The sequence below is a fragment of the Anas acuta genome, chromosome W, assembly GCF_963932015.1.
Source record: "Anas acuta chromosome W, bAnaAcu1.1, whole genome shotgun sequence".
Classification (NCBI taxonomy): Eukaryota; Metazoa; Chordata; class Aves; order Anseriformes; family Anatidae; genus Anas; species Anas acuta.
Genome location: NC_089016.1, coordinates 8,919,362 through 8,936,311, shown reverse-complemented (window position 1 = coordinate 8,936,311; position 16,950 = coordinate 8,919,362). Strand labels below are relative to the sequence as shown.

Here is a 16,950-nt window from a genome sequence, read left to right as displayed (position 1 = left end):
AACAGCTCTTCAAAGCTTTGAATATCCTTGCGATGGTCTAACCAGCATGTTCCTATTTTTAGGTCTCCTGAATGCCATTCAGGTTTTGTTTAAGTCTAAACAACAACTTAAACGTGCCATCCAGAGATCTGTCCAGAGGCAGGAAAGCTAGGAGTGGCAGGAAGAGTTCGAAGATCTGGGCAGGCACCTACAGCAGTGGACACGTCCAGTGCTTTGGAACTTCACCTCTGAGCAAGTGCAATCTTAAACAAAACTATGAAATGCTTAAGCGTGTCATCACCCCGGCAATTCCAAAGAGACACAAAACACTGCAATATGCTGGTGGTTAAGTTATGCTTATGAAGCTACAGTCCACACCTCTCCCACCCCTGTGACTTTTCCTGCAGGCACACTCCAGCCCCTTTGACAGGCCCAGAGCCTGTCCAAAGCCACTCCAAACCCTGCAACAGGCCCTACAGGCACTCCAGCTCCTGCAATGGGCTTAAGGTTAAACACATCCCTATAATAGGCCCTATAACAACTCCCAAACCTGCAATAGACACTGCAGCCACTCCAATTCCTATGAAAGGCCCCGCAGCCAGAACAACTCCTGTGATGGGCCCTGCAGCCACTCCAGCCCCTGCAATGGGACACGTCACTGGGCTAGAGAATGAACCTAAGCCAGCATCTGTTGACTCTACATGCAAGAGGAAAAAATGGGTGTGAAACTCAGTTTTTCTATAGAATGGAAATAAAACCCCTACCCAGACAATAAAAGAGGAAGAAGAACATGAGGCAGGTTTCTCCAAAGTTGGGCCATCTTGGAAGCAGGAGGACAAAGCAGAAGAAATGACACCGTCTCCCACAGCATTCTCCTCAAGAAACTGGCTGCTCTTGACTTGGACTCACGCATGCTTCATTGGGTTAGAAACTGGCTGGGTAGCCGGGCCCAAAGAGTCGTGGTAAATGGAGTCAAGTCCAGTTGGAGGCCAGTCACTAGTGGCATCCCCCAGGGCTCGGTGCTGGGGCCGGTCCTCTTTAATATCTTCATCGATCATCTGGATGAGGTCATTGAGTGCACCCTCAGTAAGTTTGCAGATGACACCAAGTTAGGTGCGTGTGTCGATCTGCTCGAGGGTAGGAAAGCTCTGCAGGAGGATCTGGATAGGCTGCACCGATGGGCTGAGGTCAACTGCATGAAGTTCAACAAGGCCAAGTGCCGGGTCCTGCACCTGGGGCACAACAACCCCAAGCAGAGCTACAGGCTGGGAGACGAGTGGTTGGAGAGCTGCCAGGCAGAGAAGGACCTGGGAGTGATGGTGGACAGTCGGCTGAATATGAGCCAGCAGTGTGCTCATGTGGCCAAGAAGGCCAACGTCATCCTGGCTTGGATCAGAAACAGTGTGACCAGCAGGGCTAGGGAGGTGATCGTCCCCCTGTACTCAGCTCTGGTGAGGCCGCACCTCGAGTACTGTGTTCAGTTTTGGGCCCCTCGTTACAAGAAGGACATCGAGGTGCTTGAGAGGGTCCAGAGAAGGGCGACGAAGCTGGTGAGGGGCCTGGAGAAAAAGTCCTATGAGGAGTGGCTGAGGGAGCTGGGCTTGTTCAGTCTGGAGAAAAGGAGGCTCAGGGGTGACCTTATGGCTCTCTACAGGTACCTCAAAGAAGGCTGTAGTGAGGTGCGGGTTGGTCTGTTTTCCCACATGCCTGGTGATAGGACGAGGGGGAATGGGCTTAAGTTGCACCAGGGGAGTTTTAGGTTGGATGTTAGGATGAACTTCTTTACCGAAAGGGTTGTTAGACATTGGAACAGGCTGCCCAGGGAGGTGGTGGAGTCACCATCCCTGGAAGTCTTTAAAAAACGTTTAGATGTGGAGCTTAGGGATATGGTTTAGTGAGGACTGTTAGTGTTAGGTTAGAGGTTGGACTCGATGATCTTGAGGTCTCTTCCAACCTAGAAATTCTGTGATTTGATCTGTGATCTGTGATTTGAGTTCAGACATTAGAGTATTGGATTCCTGTTAGTGTGTGGAGCAGCATTTAGATTTGGGACTTAATGTTACTGATTGAAAGTGGGGAAGGGCCTCATATGACTGTTTTAGGTCATGGTTACAGCAGCATCAGCATAACCTGAACCCTCTTACCTCTACAAAATCCTTAATTTCTGCTGGCCAAGCCCCTGTTCCCTCCCCCAAATCTCACATCTCTCCTGTCCATCTTTCTCCTGACCTCCCAATATCAGTCATTTCACTGGGATCAGCTTTCTGATGGCTTTCATGATCTCAGAGTATCCATCACACCTCTGTTGGCTGCTCTATTTCAGAGAAAAGTGGCACTTAAGACACGATGGAAAAGGACACAAAAGTCCATCAGAGCACCCTGCACAATGTGCCCAGCAGCTCTGCACCATCACAAAAGTGCGGTTCCTATCTACAAGTTTTCTTTCCAGAATGGCTCCTATGGCTCCAAGGTAACTTTTCCCAGGCACTCACTTCCCCAGGCCACACCACTCTTGCCCACAGGCCCCACGTGTCTCTCCAAGCCTCCCCTCTTCCCCTGCAGTAGTGGCACCTCACTGCAGCAGGTTGGTGCATGTCCAGGCTCAGGGGTGTTTCCTGAGGGCCTGCCCCATGTGGGGAGTGGTGGGGAGGAAGAGAGCAAGGTCATCTCCTGGGGCATGGCTGAGCACAGCCCAGCCATCCCGCACTGTGGACAGGCCCCTGCTCCCAGGCTGAGGCACACATGCAGGGTGGATACTTCTCCATCAGCCCAGCTTCATGCAGGGACCTTTAGCCCTGGCCCAGTCCCAGGAGTGACCTTGTCCTCCTACTCCATCCACAGACAGCTGCTAAAGCTCTGAGTGTCTCTGTTTCTCACAGCCTTCTCACAAGTCTTTCTCCTGGCCCTCCCCACTGCCCAGCACTGCCTCTCAGGTGGCACTCAGTGACCCTTCAGAAGGGCCTTTGGGCTTCCTCAGCTGTTCTGGTGTTTATTAGCACCTTCCTGACTCCTTCCAGAGTTCAGAGGGAGCCTTCTAGGCCAGCACAGGGCCCTGCACTGGCTGTGGCTGGGATGGCGTTACTCTATGCAGATCATCTCCTGTGGTTCTGTGTTTTTGATGTGTCTAGAGCAGTGTTGGTAACCCATGGCTCTGGTCCCTGTTCCTGAGCATTGCTTGCACAAAATCAAGGCCTTCTCTGCTTCTCACTCTGCCTGACCAGCAAGGTGGTTGAGGGTGGGGAAAAGTCTAGGAAGGGAACCCGCTGTGACAGCTGACCCAGCCTGACAAAATGGATGTTCCATGGCACATAACATAGTGCTCAGCAATACATATTGGGATCATCTTTCCAAGGCAAGGTGGCATTCTCTCAGAGACTGCGTGCACAATGGTCTGCTAGTGGGAACTGATGAGTTACAAAATGTTCATCATGTTTGGCTTTTGATTTTTATTTCTTTCTTTTTTCTTTTCCTTTCCTATCCTTATGTGTCTTTCAAATTCTGAGTTTCATTACTTATACTGTTCCCTCCCCTCTGCCCTCTAGAGGAGGAGGAAGCAGGCAGCTCATACAGGTGTAGTGTCTGGTTGGGGTGAGCAAGGAGGAGGCTGGCTATGGTGCCAGGAAATGGAGGTCCGTGAAGCTGCAGGAGCCCTGCTCTCTTGCCTGGCAGATCCCCAGCACACAGGGCCTGTGCCCCGCAGGGCCAGCCCCGCTCCCCAGGCCAGCACAAGAGGCCTGGCCCAGCCACAGTGCAGCCTGCCCCGAGCAGGGGCCTGCACAAAGAGCTTTCCCTTTGCCCTTTCCCCATCAGTGCAGGCCCAGCAATGCTGCCCTGCTCTTCCCCAGGGCCATCCCTGCTCCCAGAGAAGGCCCAGGGTAATGTGTCCATGCTGGCCTGGCCAGCCATTGCTGCTTCCCTCCCCATGCTCCCTGCAGGGCCCCAAGCTGGCGGTTCTGCTGTGAGAGCCAGGGGCTGTGGTGACCCGGGACCCTGCGGGTCTTCGCCCTGCCCGTGCTGCTCAGGGTGGGTAGTAGACTCAACTCCCTGGGGATCTCTGCTGCTGAGCCCCTTTCCATGTGCCCTGATGGCTCAGCAGCACAGGGCAGTGCTGGGCAGGGCCATGGGGTGTGTCTGAGGGCACAAAGGGCAGGCGAGTGCTGCACCAGACCTGGTCCATGAGGCCTCAAGAAGGTTATCCTCAATTACTCTACACTCTTAGAGGTCTCTGCTGCTGGCACATCACCACAACTCCTGGCATGGCAGAGCTGTCCTTACCCCATGGACTCCTCAGATTCCCCTTTTTCTTTACCAAACTCTTCTTTGGATGGCCATTAATATTATGAGGTTATAATCCCTACCAACTCAACGTTGCATGTTCTCCTTGCAGATCCCCTGACATCTCCTGGCAGCTCCAGATTCCTCTCCAGGCTGACAGTGGCCATGAGCCCCACTGCAGGGGGGCAGTGCCATGCAGATGAGTCCAGTTGTTGTCAGGTGCTGCTATAAAGCTCTTGGTCAAGCCTTTGGTCCCTCACAGACTGTCCTTGGAATTTAAGTCTATGTTCTTCATTCCCGGAAGCCCCAACTAAAACCCCACTTGTTACTGTGGTGCTAGCAGGGAGGCAGGGCTGCACAGTGACCCAGGGCTGCACAGTGCCTGCTGCTGCCTGCAGTCACATGTATGGCACTGCAGAGACAACAGGACTGTCGCCAAGGTACACGAGATATCAGGGCTTACCCAGAAAAAAAGAAGCACAATGTGGAAGCCAAAAGAGAGCAGCAGGGAAAAGGCCACGTCCTGCTGCTGGCTATGGCCATGGCTCCAGGGAAGCAGCAGCCCCGACACGAAGGCAGCAGAGAGGCAGAGCCCAGCGGGCAGTGAGGGGCAGCCCTGAGGCTCACTGGGGCTGCTCCTGCATGTGGCAGCTGGGCTCTTGGCCCCGAGCCCCTCCTGCATGCTGGGGCTGCTCTCCCAGCTCCAGAGGGGATTGGAAGAGATGGCAGCTCAGACCAGTGAATTTATGCTGTCTGCTTTATTGTCTATACCTAGAGAGGATACCTAGTTCAATAGGTTGATTAGAAGATGTACTCAAAGTAAAAAATTACTAAATAAATTAAACCAATATCAGAAGTTATGAAAATAATAATAATAATAAAAAAAAAAAAAAAAGAAAAAAAAAAAAGATATGAAAATCTGTCATGTTCGTTTCTCAAATACAATAGTAGTCCTGACAGGATTATTATTAATGTTTACAATATGATAATAATACTAAGGATAAAAATAATATGATAAAAATCACAATAATTATAACAATATTGATGTTTAATAAGCACATACAAAAACAGTTTCCTCACTGCCTGTTTGAGCTCCTGGTTCCTCATGCTGTAAATGAGGGGGTTCACTGCTGGAGGTACCACTGAGTACAGAAGTGACACCAGCAGATCCAGGGATGGGGAAGAGATTGATTTAGGCTTCAGGTAGGCAAAAATGCCAGTGCTGAGAAAAAGCGAGACCACAGCCAGGTGAGGGAGGCACGTGGAGAAGGCTTTGTGCCGGCCCTGTTCAAAGGGCATCCTCAGCACTGCCCTGAAGATCTGAACATAGGACAGCACAATGAATGCAAAACAACCAAATGCTAAACATGCACTAACGACTAGAAGACCAGCTTCCCTGAGATAAGCATCTGAGCAGGAGAGCTTGAGGATGTGGGGGATTTCACAGAAGAACTGGTCCACAGCATTGCCTTGGCAGAGGGGCAGGGAAAATGTGTTGGCCGTGTGCAGGACACCATGGAAAAAGCCACTGCCCCAGGCAGCTGCTGCCATCTGGGCACAAGCTCTGCTGCCCACGAGGCTCCCGTAGTGCAGGGGCTTGCAGATGGCAACGTAGCGGTCGTAGGCCATGACAGTGAGAAGGGAATACTCTGCTCCAATGAAGAAGGCTATAAAGAAGACCTGAGCAGCACAGCCTTGATAGGAGATGGCCCTAGTGTCCCAGAGGGATATGGCCATGGCTTTGGGCAGAGTGGTGGAGATGCAGCCCAGGTCGAGGAGGGCGAGGTTGAGGAGGAAGAAGTACATGGGGGTGTGCAGGCGGTGGTGGCAGGCTACGGCACTGAGGATGAGGCCGTTGCCCAGGAGGGCAGCCAGGTAGATGCCCAGGAAGAGCGCGAAGTGCAGGAGCTGCAGCTCGCGCGTGTCTGCAAATGCCAGCAGCAGGAACTCGCTCACAGAGCTGATGTTGGGCATTTTCTGACATTCTCTGTTGGAGAGAAAAAGGTAGAACAAAGTTAGAACTGATTTGGATGAGGAAAACTTATTACAAGTCATAGAGAACCCCCAAACAGAGCCTCTCTCTTTGCAGCAGAACCTTTCTGCAGCTCTCCTGCTCGAGTTGTGGCTGGTGCTGGCTGAGACTGGCACTGGGCACAGGGGCCTCTATGTGCTGCAGAGGAGTCCTACCTGCTGCAGGAGGGAATCAGGAACATGGGGGAAACTCAAGTTCAGTCCACTTGTCAAGTCAATAAGTTTGCAGAATTTTCTTGCAAACAACTCATCTGAATGCAGAGCAGAGCTGCGGTGTTTTGCTTGCTTTAATGTTATTCGGTTGCCCCTGTAACGCTTAGGTGAATTATTGGATGGTTGAACTCTGTGACTTGATATGTGTGCTCCTGGTGAAATCGTGCAGATGCCAGGAGGCAAAGGGGCTGTCCCTTGGTGAAGACTGAGCAGAGCAGACCTGCCCAGCAGTGAGCTTGGGCATGAGAAGAAACTGGAGACAGCTGAGAGCAGAGAAGCCCGACTCAAAAGGCAGATGGACAGAATCCTCACCTTATCTCCAGGTGTGTGATCAGGATCTCAGCTCTTGCCTCCTAGATAGGAGTGCAGAAGCCTCAAACCAGCTGCCCACAGACAGCCATCCAGAAGCACGGACATGTCCTTAGCAAGGAGGTGTCTTCTCCTTGGGGCACCTGGATAACACAACGATGCCACGAGAGAGCTGCATCCTGCTGGAGAGCAGCCTGCAGCCCAGGAGGATGCCCCACAGACAGAGCTGGATATCTGCAAGCTTGTGTGTGCCAGTATCCTAGCTGCATCTCCTGCAGTGTTCTAGCCACCCCTGTCTTATCTGACCAGGGCTAGCTAGGTTATGACACTCCAAGGGGCTTCTGCCAGACTTCCTCCCCTCGCACTGCAACCCAGCAGGACTCTCAAAGCCTACTGCATTGCCCACTGCCCTCCCAGAAACAAGACCCAGCAGGAGACCTTTCCAGGACCTGCAGCTGCATGACCCTGCAGCCAGACCCTTACCTTGTCAAAGGCTGTGCAGGTTTCTCCTGCAGACAGCTCTCAGCATCCTCCCACTGCCAACTGCCTCCAAGCCCTCTCTCCTTCTCTCCTCTCTGCGTGCCAGCTGCAGTCAGAGCCCTCAGCACTACTGCACTGTGCAGAGGAGCTGATCCTGGGCACAGCTGTCTCTCTGCATCATGGGACTTTCTGAACTGTGTTTTCTCTGTCCCATGAGACCGGCCCAGCTCAGCAGCAGAAGCCCAGCCCAAGGAACTGGAATCACCCCTCTGGGGGCTTTGTTGATGAGCCCACGAGGAGTCAGTTAGGCTCTGGTGCTTTAATGATTAGCTGTCTCCTCAAAAGCTTTAGTGGCAGAGACAATAGCCATAGCCATGGACTCAAATATCTCATAAGGCAAATCTGTAGGAAGCTGGCCTGGTTCCTTGTGAGAAGGCACCACTGCTCATATGGCATCCTTGTGGTGGAAACCACTCCTGAAGTAGGCATCCCAACCCAGCAGGCTCTTTGTGGCCTCTCAGCCAACCAGACACAAGTCACCTCAGCAGCAGCTTCCAAGCCAGGGGCCTGCTGCTGGCCTTGCAGCTTCTTGGCTAGACACAGCCAAGCCTTGTGCCTGCTGCTGCCCACTCATGCACTCAAGCAGAAGGGACAGGACAACCCATATGGGGGCCTTCTTTGTGTCTGGGTCCTCCTGGGTGTGGAGGCAGAGGGAATCCCCCAGTCAGCATGCCAAGCAGGTGCCTTCTGATGGCCTAGCAGGACCACTGCCAGATATCAGCCCAAAAGTGCAGATCCCAGGGAGAAGTCAAGGCTGACCTGCCACCTCCAGACACAAGTGACCTCCCAGTCCCTTTCTGTGACACGTTCCTGCTGCTGTCCTATCAAGTGCAGAGACAGAAGTGACCTCACAGTCCCTGCCACAGTCACATTCCTGCTGCTGGGGCAGGAGATGATGAGGCAGAGCTGAGCTCCTCAGAGCATTCCCACCGATCTCCTCCTCGTGGCCCACAAGCTGATCAGATCCATGGCCCCTCACATTTATTTGGAGTTAGGGCTTTTGTTTAGGTCTCTTAAGCAGATTTATAGTGTTACATGGACCATTTTAATGCTAGTATTAAGGGCAGAGATCACAGTGATTAAGAGAGTAAGAGCTAGGGGAAGCAGCTATGGGCTGAGTTTTGTCTTCAAGAGATACTTTCAGGTCAGTCATTAGAGGAGTGGATTCCTGTCAGGGTGTTTTTAGTAGCATTTATGATTAGGAATTTAGTTTACAGGTTGAAGCCGGGGAATAGCCTTGTATGACTATTTCAAGTCACAGTTACAGCTGCATCAGCATAACCTGAGCCCTCTTACTTCTACAAAATCCTTAATTTCGGCTGGCCAAGCCCCTATTTCCTCCTCTCAGTCTCACATTTCTCCTGGCCAGGCTTCTCCTGATTTCCCCATATCAGTTATCTTTTTAGGGGCATGTTTATGATGCCTTGCATGATCTTAGACTATCTGTCAGTGCTCTGTTGGCTACTCTATTCCTGAGAAAAACGTCACTTAAGACACAATGGAAAAGGACACAAAAGTCCGTCAGAGCACCCTGCACAATGTGCCCAGCAGCTATGCACTGTCACAAAAGTGCAATTCCTGCCTACAAGTTTTCTTTCCAGAATGGCTCCTATGGCTCCAGGGTAACTTTTCCCAGGCACTCACTTCCCCAGGCCACACCACTCTTACCCACAGGCCCCACATGTCTCTGCAACCCTCCCTTCTTCCCCTGCACTAGTGGCACCTCACTGCAGCAGGTTGGTGCATCTCCAGTCCCAGGGGTGTTTCCTGAGAGCCTGCCCCGTGTGGGGAGGAAGAGAGCAAGGTCATCTCCTGGGGCATGGCTGAGCACAGCCCAGCCATCCCACACTGTGGACAGGCCCCTGCTCCCAGGCTGAGGCACACATGCAGGGTGGATACTTCTCCATCAGCCCAGCTTCACGCAGGGACCTTCAGCCCTCCCCCACCTGGGACTCACAACTTCCTTCTCGTCAACCCACAGACATAGATTGCTTTCCATTTGGGGACTTAGGCAGGACTTTAAGGACCTGCTAAAGCCCTGGATTTCCTTGTTTCTCACAGCCTTCTCACAAGTCTTTCTCCTGGCCCTCCCCACTGCCCAGCACTGCCTCTGAGGTGGCACTCAGTGCCCCTTCAGAAGGGCCTTTGGGCTTCCTCAGCTGTCCTGGTGTTTATTAGCACCTTCCTGACTCCTTCCAGAGCGTCTCATCCATTGTGGGGAAAAAGACTGGCTGGGACAGCGTTTCTCTCTGCAGATCAGGCCGTGTGGTGCTGTTTTTGATATGTGACCAGAACAGTGTTGGTCACCCGTGGTTCTGATCACTGTTCCTGAGCAGTGCTTGCACAGCATCAAGGCCTTCTCTGCTTCTCACTCTGCCCCAGGAGTCAGTTGGCTGCAGGTGGGCAAGAGGCTGGGAGGAGAACCTGCAGTGAGAGCTGATCCAGCCTGAGCAGTCTGAGCTGCCCATGCACTCCTCAGATTCACCTTGTTTGTTACCAGACACTACCTTGCACGGTCATTTTATGTGGTTCTAATCACTACCCACTGAGCACCCTGTCCCTGGAGATCCCCTGACATCTCCTGGAAGCTCCAGATTCCTCTCCAGGCTGGCATTGGCTATCAACCCCACTGCAGGGTGCAGTCCCATGCAGATGAGTCCAAGACCAGTTGTCATATCCTTAGGCAAGTGCTGCCCCAACGGGAGAACTTAGTCCTGCACTTGGTCGCTCACAGACCACCCTGGGACTTTCATCCTGTGTCCTTCACTCCATGAAGATCCCCAGGAAACAGAAGAGCAGGGAGCAACCCCTTGGCTCCATTCCTGATAGCATATTTGGCAGAGGCGTTCAGGCTTCTGGGTTTGCACTGAGCAACACGTTCCTGTTACTGTGGTGCAAGCAGGGAGGCAGCTGTGACCCAGGGCTGCACAGTGCCTGCTGCTGCCTGCAGGGATAGGGATGCCACTGCAGAGAGAACAGGACTATCGCCAAGGTACACAAGATATCAGGGCTTACATGGATTTAAAAACCCTCGAGGTGTCCTCAAGGCCTCAGGGCTGGGCAGAAGGCAGCAGGGTCTCTGCTGGGGTGTGGTGTATGAAGCAGACTGAAGTCATCACTGACCACTCCTTGCTGAACATGGGAGAGACTGATTTTAGAAGTGTGATGCTCTTAAAATTTGATTGTCAAACATGAGAACAAATGTTTCCCTCCCTTAACACCTATTGTGTTCTCACAGCATGGCAGGACACCTCAGCCACGACTGCCAGGGATCATTTCTCATAAATGCAACTAGGGTGAGGGTGGTTATCCGTGATAGTTCAGTGTTCTGAATCTAACCAGACCCCCAGATGGTTAATGCGTTTTTGGTGAATGTCTGAACGGACTCCCAGACGGTTAACGCGTTTTTGGTGAATGTCCGACTGGTTCAGTACCCTGAATCCGACCGGGCCCATAACGGTTAATCAGCTACACCCCTTAACGCGACAACAGCCAAGCCTTGTGCCTGCTGCTGTGCAGTCATGGACTCAAGTAGAAGGGACAGGACAACCCATATGGGGGCCTTCTTTCTGTCTGGGTCCTCCTGGGTCTGGAGGCAGAGGGGATCCCCCAGTCAGCATGCCAAGCAGGTGCCTTCTGCTGGCCTAGCAGGGCCACTGCCAGATGTCAGCCCAAAAGTGCAGATCCCAGGGAGAAGTCAAGGTGACCTGCCACCTACACACACGAGTGACCTCCCAGTCCCTTTCCCTTACACATTCCTGCTGCTGCCCTATCAAGTGCAGAGACGGAAGTGACCTCACAGTCACTGCCATGGTCACATTCCTCGTGCTGGGGCAGGAGATCCTGAGGAAGGGCTGACTAGTTTCTAGTTCCCACAGGACAAAGGCTCAACTTTCTATGTTAGAAAGTAAACAAAGGTTTAATGGGATTGTTTGGTGTTCTTCTGTGTTTAGGGTATTGACAGGCTCTGTGGTTTTGGTCATTTTTACGTCTGCCTAGAAGCCTAGGGTTAAATAAAGCATTTTAATACTAATATTAAGGGAAGTAATTAGGGTGAGTAAGAGTGTAAAGATAAGGAATGGGGCTATGGGGTGAGTTTTGCTTCAAGGAATACTTTGTGTTCAAGCATTAGAGAAGTGGATTCCTGTCAGAGTCTTGGAGGAGCATTTAGATTTAGGGATGAAAACTACTGGTTAAAATAGTGTTAGGGCCATACATGACTATACAAATCAGTGCTACTGCACGATCTACATTACATGATGCCTTACACCTTAACAAAACTATTAATTTCTGCTGGCCATGCTCCTCTTACCACCCCAAAATCTCAGATCTCTCGTGTCCAGGTTGCTCCTGACCTCCCCATATCTTATTGGGATCAGCTTTCTTATGACATCCATAATATAGCGAGCATATGTCACACCTTTATGAGCAACTCTTTTCTTCAGAGCGTAGTGGCACTGTAGTCAGGATGTACTAACTGTAGACAGTGGCACTGTAGTCTCAGCCTTTCTTCATAGGAGAGGTGCTCCAGCCCCTTGATCATTTTTGTGGCCCTCCTCTGGACCCGTTCTAACAGATCCACATCCCTCTTGTGCAGGCAGCCCCAGACCTGGACACAGGACTCCAAGTGTGGCCTCACAAAGGCAGAGCAGAGGGGCACGATCACCTGCCTCCACCTTCTGGCCACTCCTCTGTTAAAGCAGCCCAGGATGTGGCTGGCCTTCTGGGTTACAAGCACACTACTGGCTTATCCAGAACCTTTTGGATGGCATCCTTTCCTCTTTTTCATCTACTACACCACTTAACTTCGTGTCATCTGCACACTACTTGAGGGTGCACTCCACCCCAATATCTATGTCACTGATAAAGATATAAAACAGCACCAGTCCCAGGACAGACCCCTGAGGTACAACATTCATCACCAGCTTCTAACTGGACACAGAGCTGATTACCACCATCATTGTCTTGATGGCTGAGACCATCAAGACAACTCCTTGTATACTGAATGGAGCACCCATCAAATGCGTATCTCTCTAATTTGGAGACCAGCATGTCATGTGGGACCCTGTCAATGGTCTTACAGAAGTCCAAGTAGATGACATCGGTCAGACTTATTTTGTTGTCGTATGATGTGGTCACTCCATTGTAGAAAGCCACCAGATTGGCCAGGCACCATTTACCCTTTGGTATTCCATTCTGTTACCATTCTGTTTGTCTCGGATCACCTCTTTGTCTTACATGTGCCTTTACACATATTCCAGGAGGATCTTTTCCATGATCTTGTCAGACACAGAGGTGAGGCTCACCATTCAGTAGTTCCTTGGGTTATCCTTTCTACCCTTTTTCAAAATGGGAGTGATGTTTCTCTTTTTCAAGTCACCAGGGACTTCACACAACTGCCAGGACTTTTCAAATATGGTGGAGAGAGGCTCTCCAACTGCATCAGCCAGTTCCTTCAGGACCCTGGGATGCAAGTCGTCAAGCCCCATGCACTTGTACATCTTGAATTCCATCAGGTTGTCTCAAACCTGCTCTTCATTTAGAGTGGGTGGGACTTTGAAGACTGTCGTGGTTTAACCCGGCCGGCAGCTAAACACCACGCAGCCGTTCGCTCACCCTCCGCCCTCCCTCTCTGGGACGGGGGAGAGAAATGGAAAGTGAAGCCCGTGAGTTGAGATAAAGACAGTTTAATAAGACAGGAAAATAATAATAACAAAAATAATAATAACAATAATAATAATAATGATACAATGGTGATAATAGGAAAGTAATAATAATATGTACAAACAAGTGATGCACAATGCAATTGCTCACCACTCGCTGACCGATGCCCAGCCTAACCCCGAGCAGTCCGGCCCCCTCCCCCCGGCTAGCCACCCCTATATATTGTTTAGCATGACGTCCCATGGTATGGAATACCCCTTTGGCTAGTTTGGGTCACCTGTCCTGGGTCTGTCCCCTCCCAGCTCTTACTGCACCCCCAGCCTGCCCATTGGCAGGACAGAGCAAAAGGCTGAGATGTCCTTGGCTTAGTATAAGCACTGCTCTGCAACAATTAAAGCATCGGGGTGTTATCAGCACTCTTCTCATCCTAAGCCAAAACACAGCATTCCACCAGGTACTAGGAAGAAAATTAATTCTAACTGAAACCAGGACACACCCCCAGCTTCCATCCATGGGTTCAGGGAAATGAAAAACTTGGGAAGCCTGACTGGCAGGGAAGACTGAGGCAAAGATGTTGTTGAGCCCCTCAGCCTTCTCCACATCTGTCATTATCAGTTTACCCTTCTCATCCATCGCAGGGGGTACACTCTCCTTGGCCTTTCTTTTCTGAGCAGTGTATCTGTAGAATCCCTTCCTATTATTCCTTGCATCCCTTGAGAAGATTAGTTCCGTCTGTGCATTGCTGTCCTTATCCCATCCCTGCACACCCGAAACTGAAACATGTGAGAGGGCCTGGGAAAAGGAACCCTGGCTCCATAGATGCCACTTGGGAAACAAAACTTGTAGGTAGGAAGCGTGATCTTGTGGAGGTGCAAAGCTGATGGGCACATTGTACAGGATCTCCTGAAGACACATGTGTCCTTTTCCCTCCTGACTACAATGCTACTTCCTTCTCAGGAATGGGGTAGCCAACAGAGGTGAGATAGATACACTGAGATGGTAAATGTCATAAGAAAGCTGATCCCAATAAAATATGGCACAGTCAGGAGCAGCTTGGACAAGAGACTGTAGTAGATGCTAGATGCTACAGTAACACTGATTTAAAACAGTCATGTATTGCCGTCACCTTATTTGAACCAGTAATTTTAATCATTGAAACTAAATGCTACTAAATACTAAACGCTACTCCACCTCTCTGAGAGGAATCCACTACTCAAAGTATGCACTGAAGCAAAACACAGCTCATAGCCCCTTTCCCTTACTTTTCCCTTACCTTTACATTCCTGCTTACCCCAATCCCTACCCTAAACACTAACATTAAAATGCACTATTTAGCCCTAGAGAAGTTGTTGGCAGGCCTTAAAATACTCTAAACCACAGGGTTTGCCCATAAGCTTCTGACAGACCTGATAGCCACAGAAGAACACCAAGGATTCCCATTAAACCTGTGTTTATCTTCTAACCTAGAATGGTGAGCCCTAGTCCCTAAAGGACTAGAGAGAGGTCAGCCCTACCTCAGGATGTCCTGACCCAGCAGAAGGAATGTGACTATGAAGTCACTTCTGCATCTGCATGTGATAGGCCAGCAGCATGAACGTGTCATGGAAAGGGACTGGGAGGTCACTTCTGTCTGTAGGGGACATGTCAGCCTTGACTTCTCCCTGGGATCTGCACTTTTGGGCTGACATCTGGCAGTGGCCCTGCTAGGCCAGCAGAAGGCACCTGCTTGGCATGCTGACTGTGGGATCCCCTCTGCCTCCAGAGCCAGGCGGACCCAGGCAGAAAGAAGGCCCCCACATGGGTTGTCCTGTCCCTTCTGCTTGAGTCCATGAGTGGGCAGCAGCAGGCACAAGGCTTGGCTGTGTCTAGCCAAGAAGCTGCAAGGCCAGCAGCAGGCCCCTGGCTTGGAATCTGCTGCTGAGGTGACTTGTGTCTGGTTGGCTGACAGGCTACAAGGTTTATGATGGGTTGGGATGCCTTCTTCTGAGCTGAGAGAATGGAGCATCAGTGTGGGTGAACCTTGAGAAAATGCAAGATTTTGCCTAGAGAATCCTCTTGACATTTACAAGGAGACAAACCCAGTCCTGCAGCAGAGGAAGAGGAACCCCACACATGGGGGAGACTGGGACCCTGCTGAGTGAGCAGTGCCCAAGAGGAGGAGGGCCTGAGCACCACGAGGGATGCCATACAAGCAGTCGTGCCTGCTAACCAGGAACCAGGCCAGCTTCCTACAGAGCTGCCTTACGAGGAGCATGGCCACTAAGAAGATCTGAGTTATCAGACTCAGCTCAGATCTGGTGACACCGCACAGACAAGTGCCTACAATAGCCACTGAAGAGGTCTGGGAGTCCCTAGGACAGCCTGGTGTGGAGAGGATCAAGGGTTATACCAAGGGTGAAAGTCCCTACTCTGAGGCCTGACTAAAACTCACTGCCACTGATGAATCTGAAGAGAAAACTTGATAATGAGCCCAAGGTCCTCATTATCCCTATGCATGCACCCAAGAACCAGGCAGGGGTCGTACCACTCTCTTCACTTGGCAATGCATGTCCCCATCTCCTACTGCCCCACAAAGAGCCCTGAGAAAAGTGTGGAGGGAAAGGATCTCCCTTCCTACGGGCGAAGGGTCAAGGCCTGGCCCTTGTGCTTGGTGACACACATCCAGTTTGTCTACACATCAATGTCACCTTCACATTGCCTTTGTCTCCTTGTCCTCACTGCCTCCAGGGTTCTGCTCTAACGAGCTCCAAGGGAGGCTGTGTCAGTGCTGGCCCTCAGGGGGACACTGCAGGAAACTTGCCTCTGACTTGCACTTCTGGAGAGATGTCTTCAACTGTCTCTGAGTGCCTGAGATTCATAGGCTCATCAGCAAAGCCCCCAGAGGGGTGATTGCAGTGCCTTGGGCTGGTGCTGTGCTGCTGAGCTGGGTCAGGCTCATGGGACAGAGAAAGCTCGTGGCAAGAGGGCCGTGGTGCAGAGAGCCAGCTGTGCCCAGGAGCAGCTCCTCTGCACAGCGCAGCAGGGCTGGGGGCTCTGACCGCAGCTGGCACACAGAGAGGAGAGAAGGAGAGAGGGCTTGGAGGCACTGAGGAGCGCAACAACAGAGGGCAGCGTGTGGCAGGACACATCTGCAGGCTCCTGACACCATGAGGCTCTGGCAGCAGGGCACTGCAGGTGGGGTTGCCAGAGGTGTCTTCTACAGCTGGCACATCCAATGGCTGACAACACCTGTCAGCATGGGTCTCTCTGTTTCTCCAGAAATGAGCAGAAAATGCTTTAGAGAATGGCATTTATGCTTGGACTTTTAGAGAGGAAGGCTAAAACTGGGGTTACCTGAAGGGTAAGATTTTTTATATTGTATTTGTTTTGAGCTTATGGTAGTGGAGTGCAGATAGGTTTTATGGTAATTTGTTGTCAGCATTGTGTAGGAGACTGAGACTCCTGGAGCATTGCACTGAGAGATCCATATGTCAGAAATGAATTTCATAAAGTGCCTTCAGCCACCTCAGCTTAAAGATTGCACCAACGTCATGTTTGTGGTCTCCTCAGGTTTTTACTGAGCTGACGCTAATCTAGCTCCTGGCAGGGATATGGGCAGGTAGCAGGGACATGGGCAGGCAGTGAGAGGGAGCTGCTGCCAGAAATGCTGTGCAAGGGAGGGCTCAGGCACCTCCCTGCCATCCCCTGCAGGGCAGGCGCCTTCCCTGGAACACCCCCTGCTCTCCTCTCCTACCAGCACAGCCTCTGCCCTTAAGCCCCCGGTGTCCCCAGCAGGAGCTGCCTCCTCTGCAGGCAGAGCTGCAGCACAGGAGGGTCTGCTGAGTGTCCGTCTGTCCCTCCCTGGCCTTGCCTCCCCTGGCAGCAGCACGCTGGCATTCCTCCTGGCTTCTCCAGCTGGCCGTGCTGCTGCTGGTCTTGTTTCCAGGCTGGCTGCGGATG

General features: G+C 51.6%; 1 protein-coding gene across 1 annotated transcript; it reads right to left on the bottom strand.

Annotated features, from left to right (window-relative positions):
* Nucleotides 1-642: 642 nt before the first annotated feature.
* LOC137846824 (olfactory receptor 14C36-like) lies at nucleotides 643-6,228 on the bottom strand. Its single transcript, XM_068664935.1, has 2 exons — nucleotides 5,324-6,228; nucleotides 643-676 (listed from the first exon to the last, which is right to left on the bottom strand). Exons 1-2 carry the CDS (start codon nucleotides 6,226-6,228, stop codon nucleotides 643-645), a joined length of 939 nt encoding a protein of 312 aa, XP_068521036.1.
* Between the last annotated feature and the right edge of the window lie 10,722 nt (nucleotides 6,229-16,950).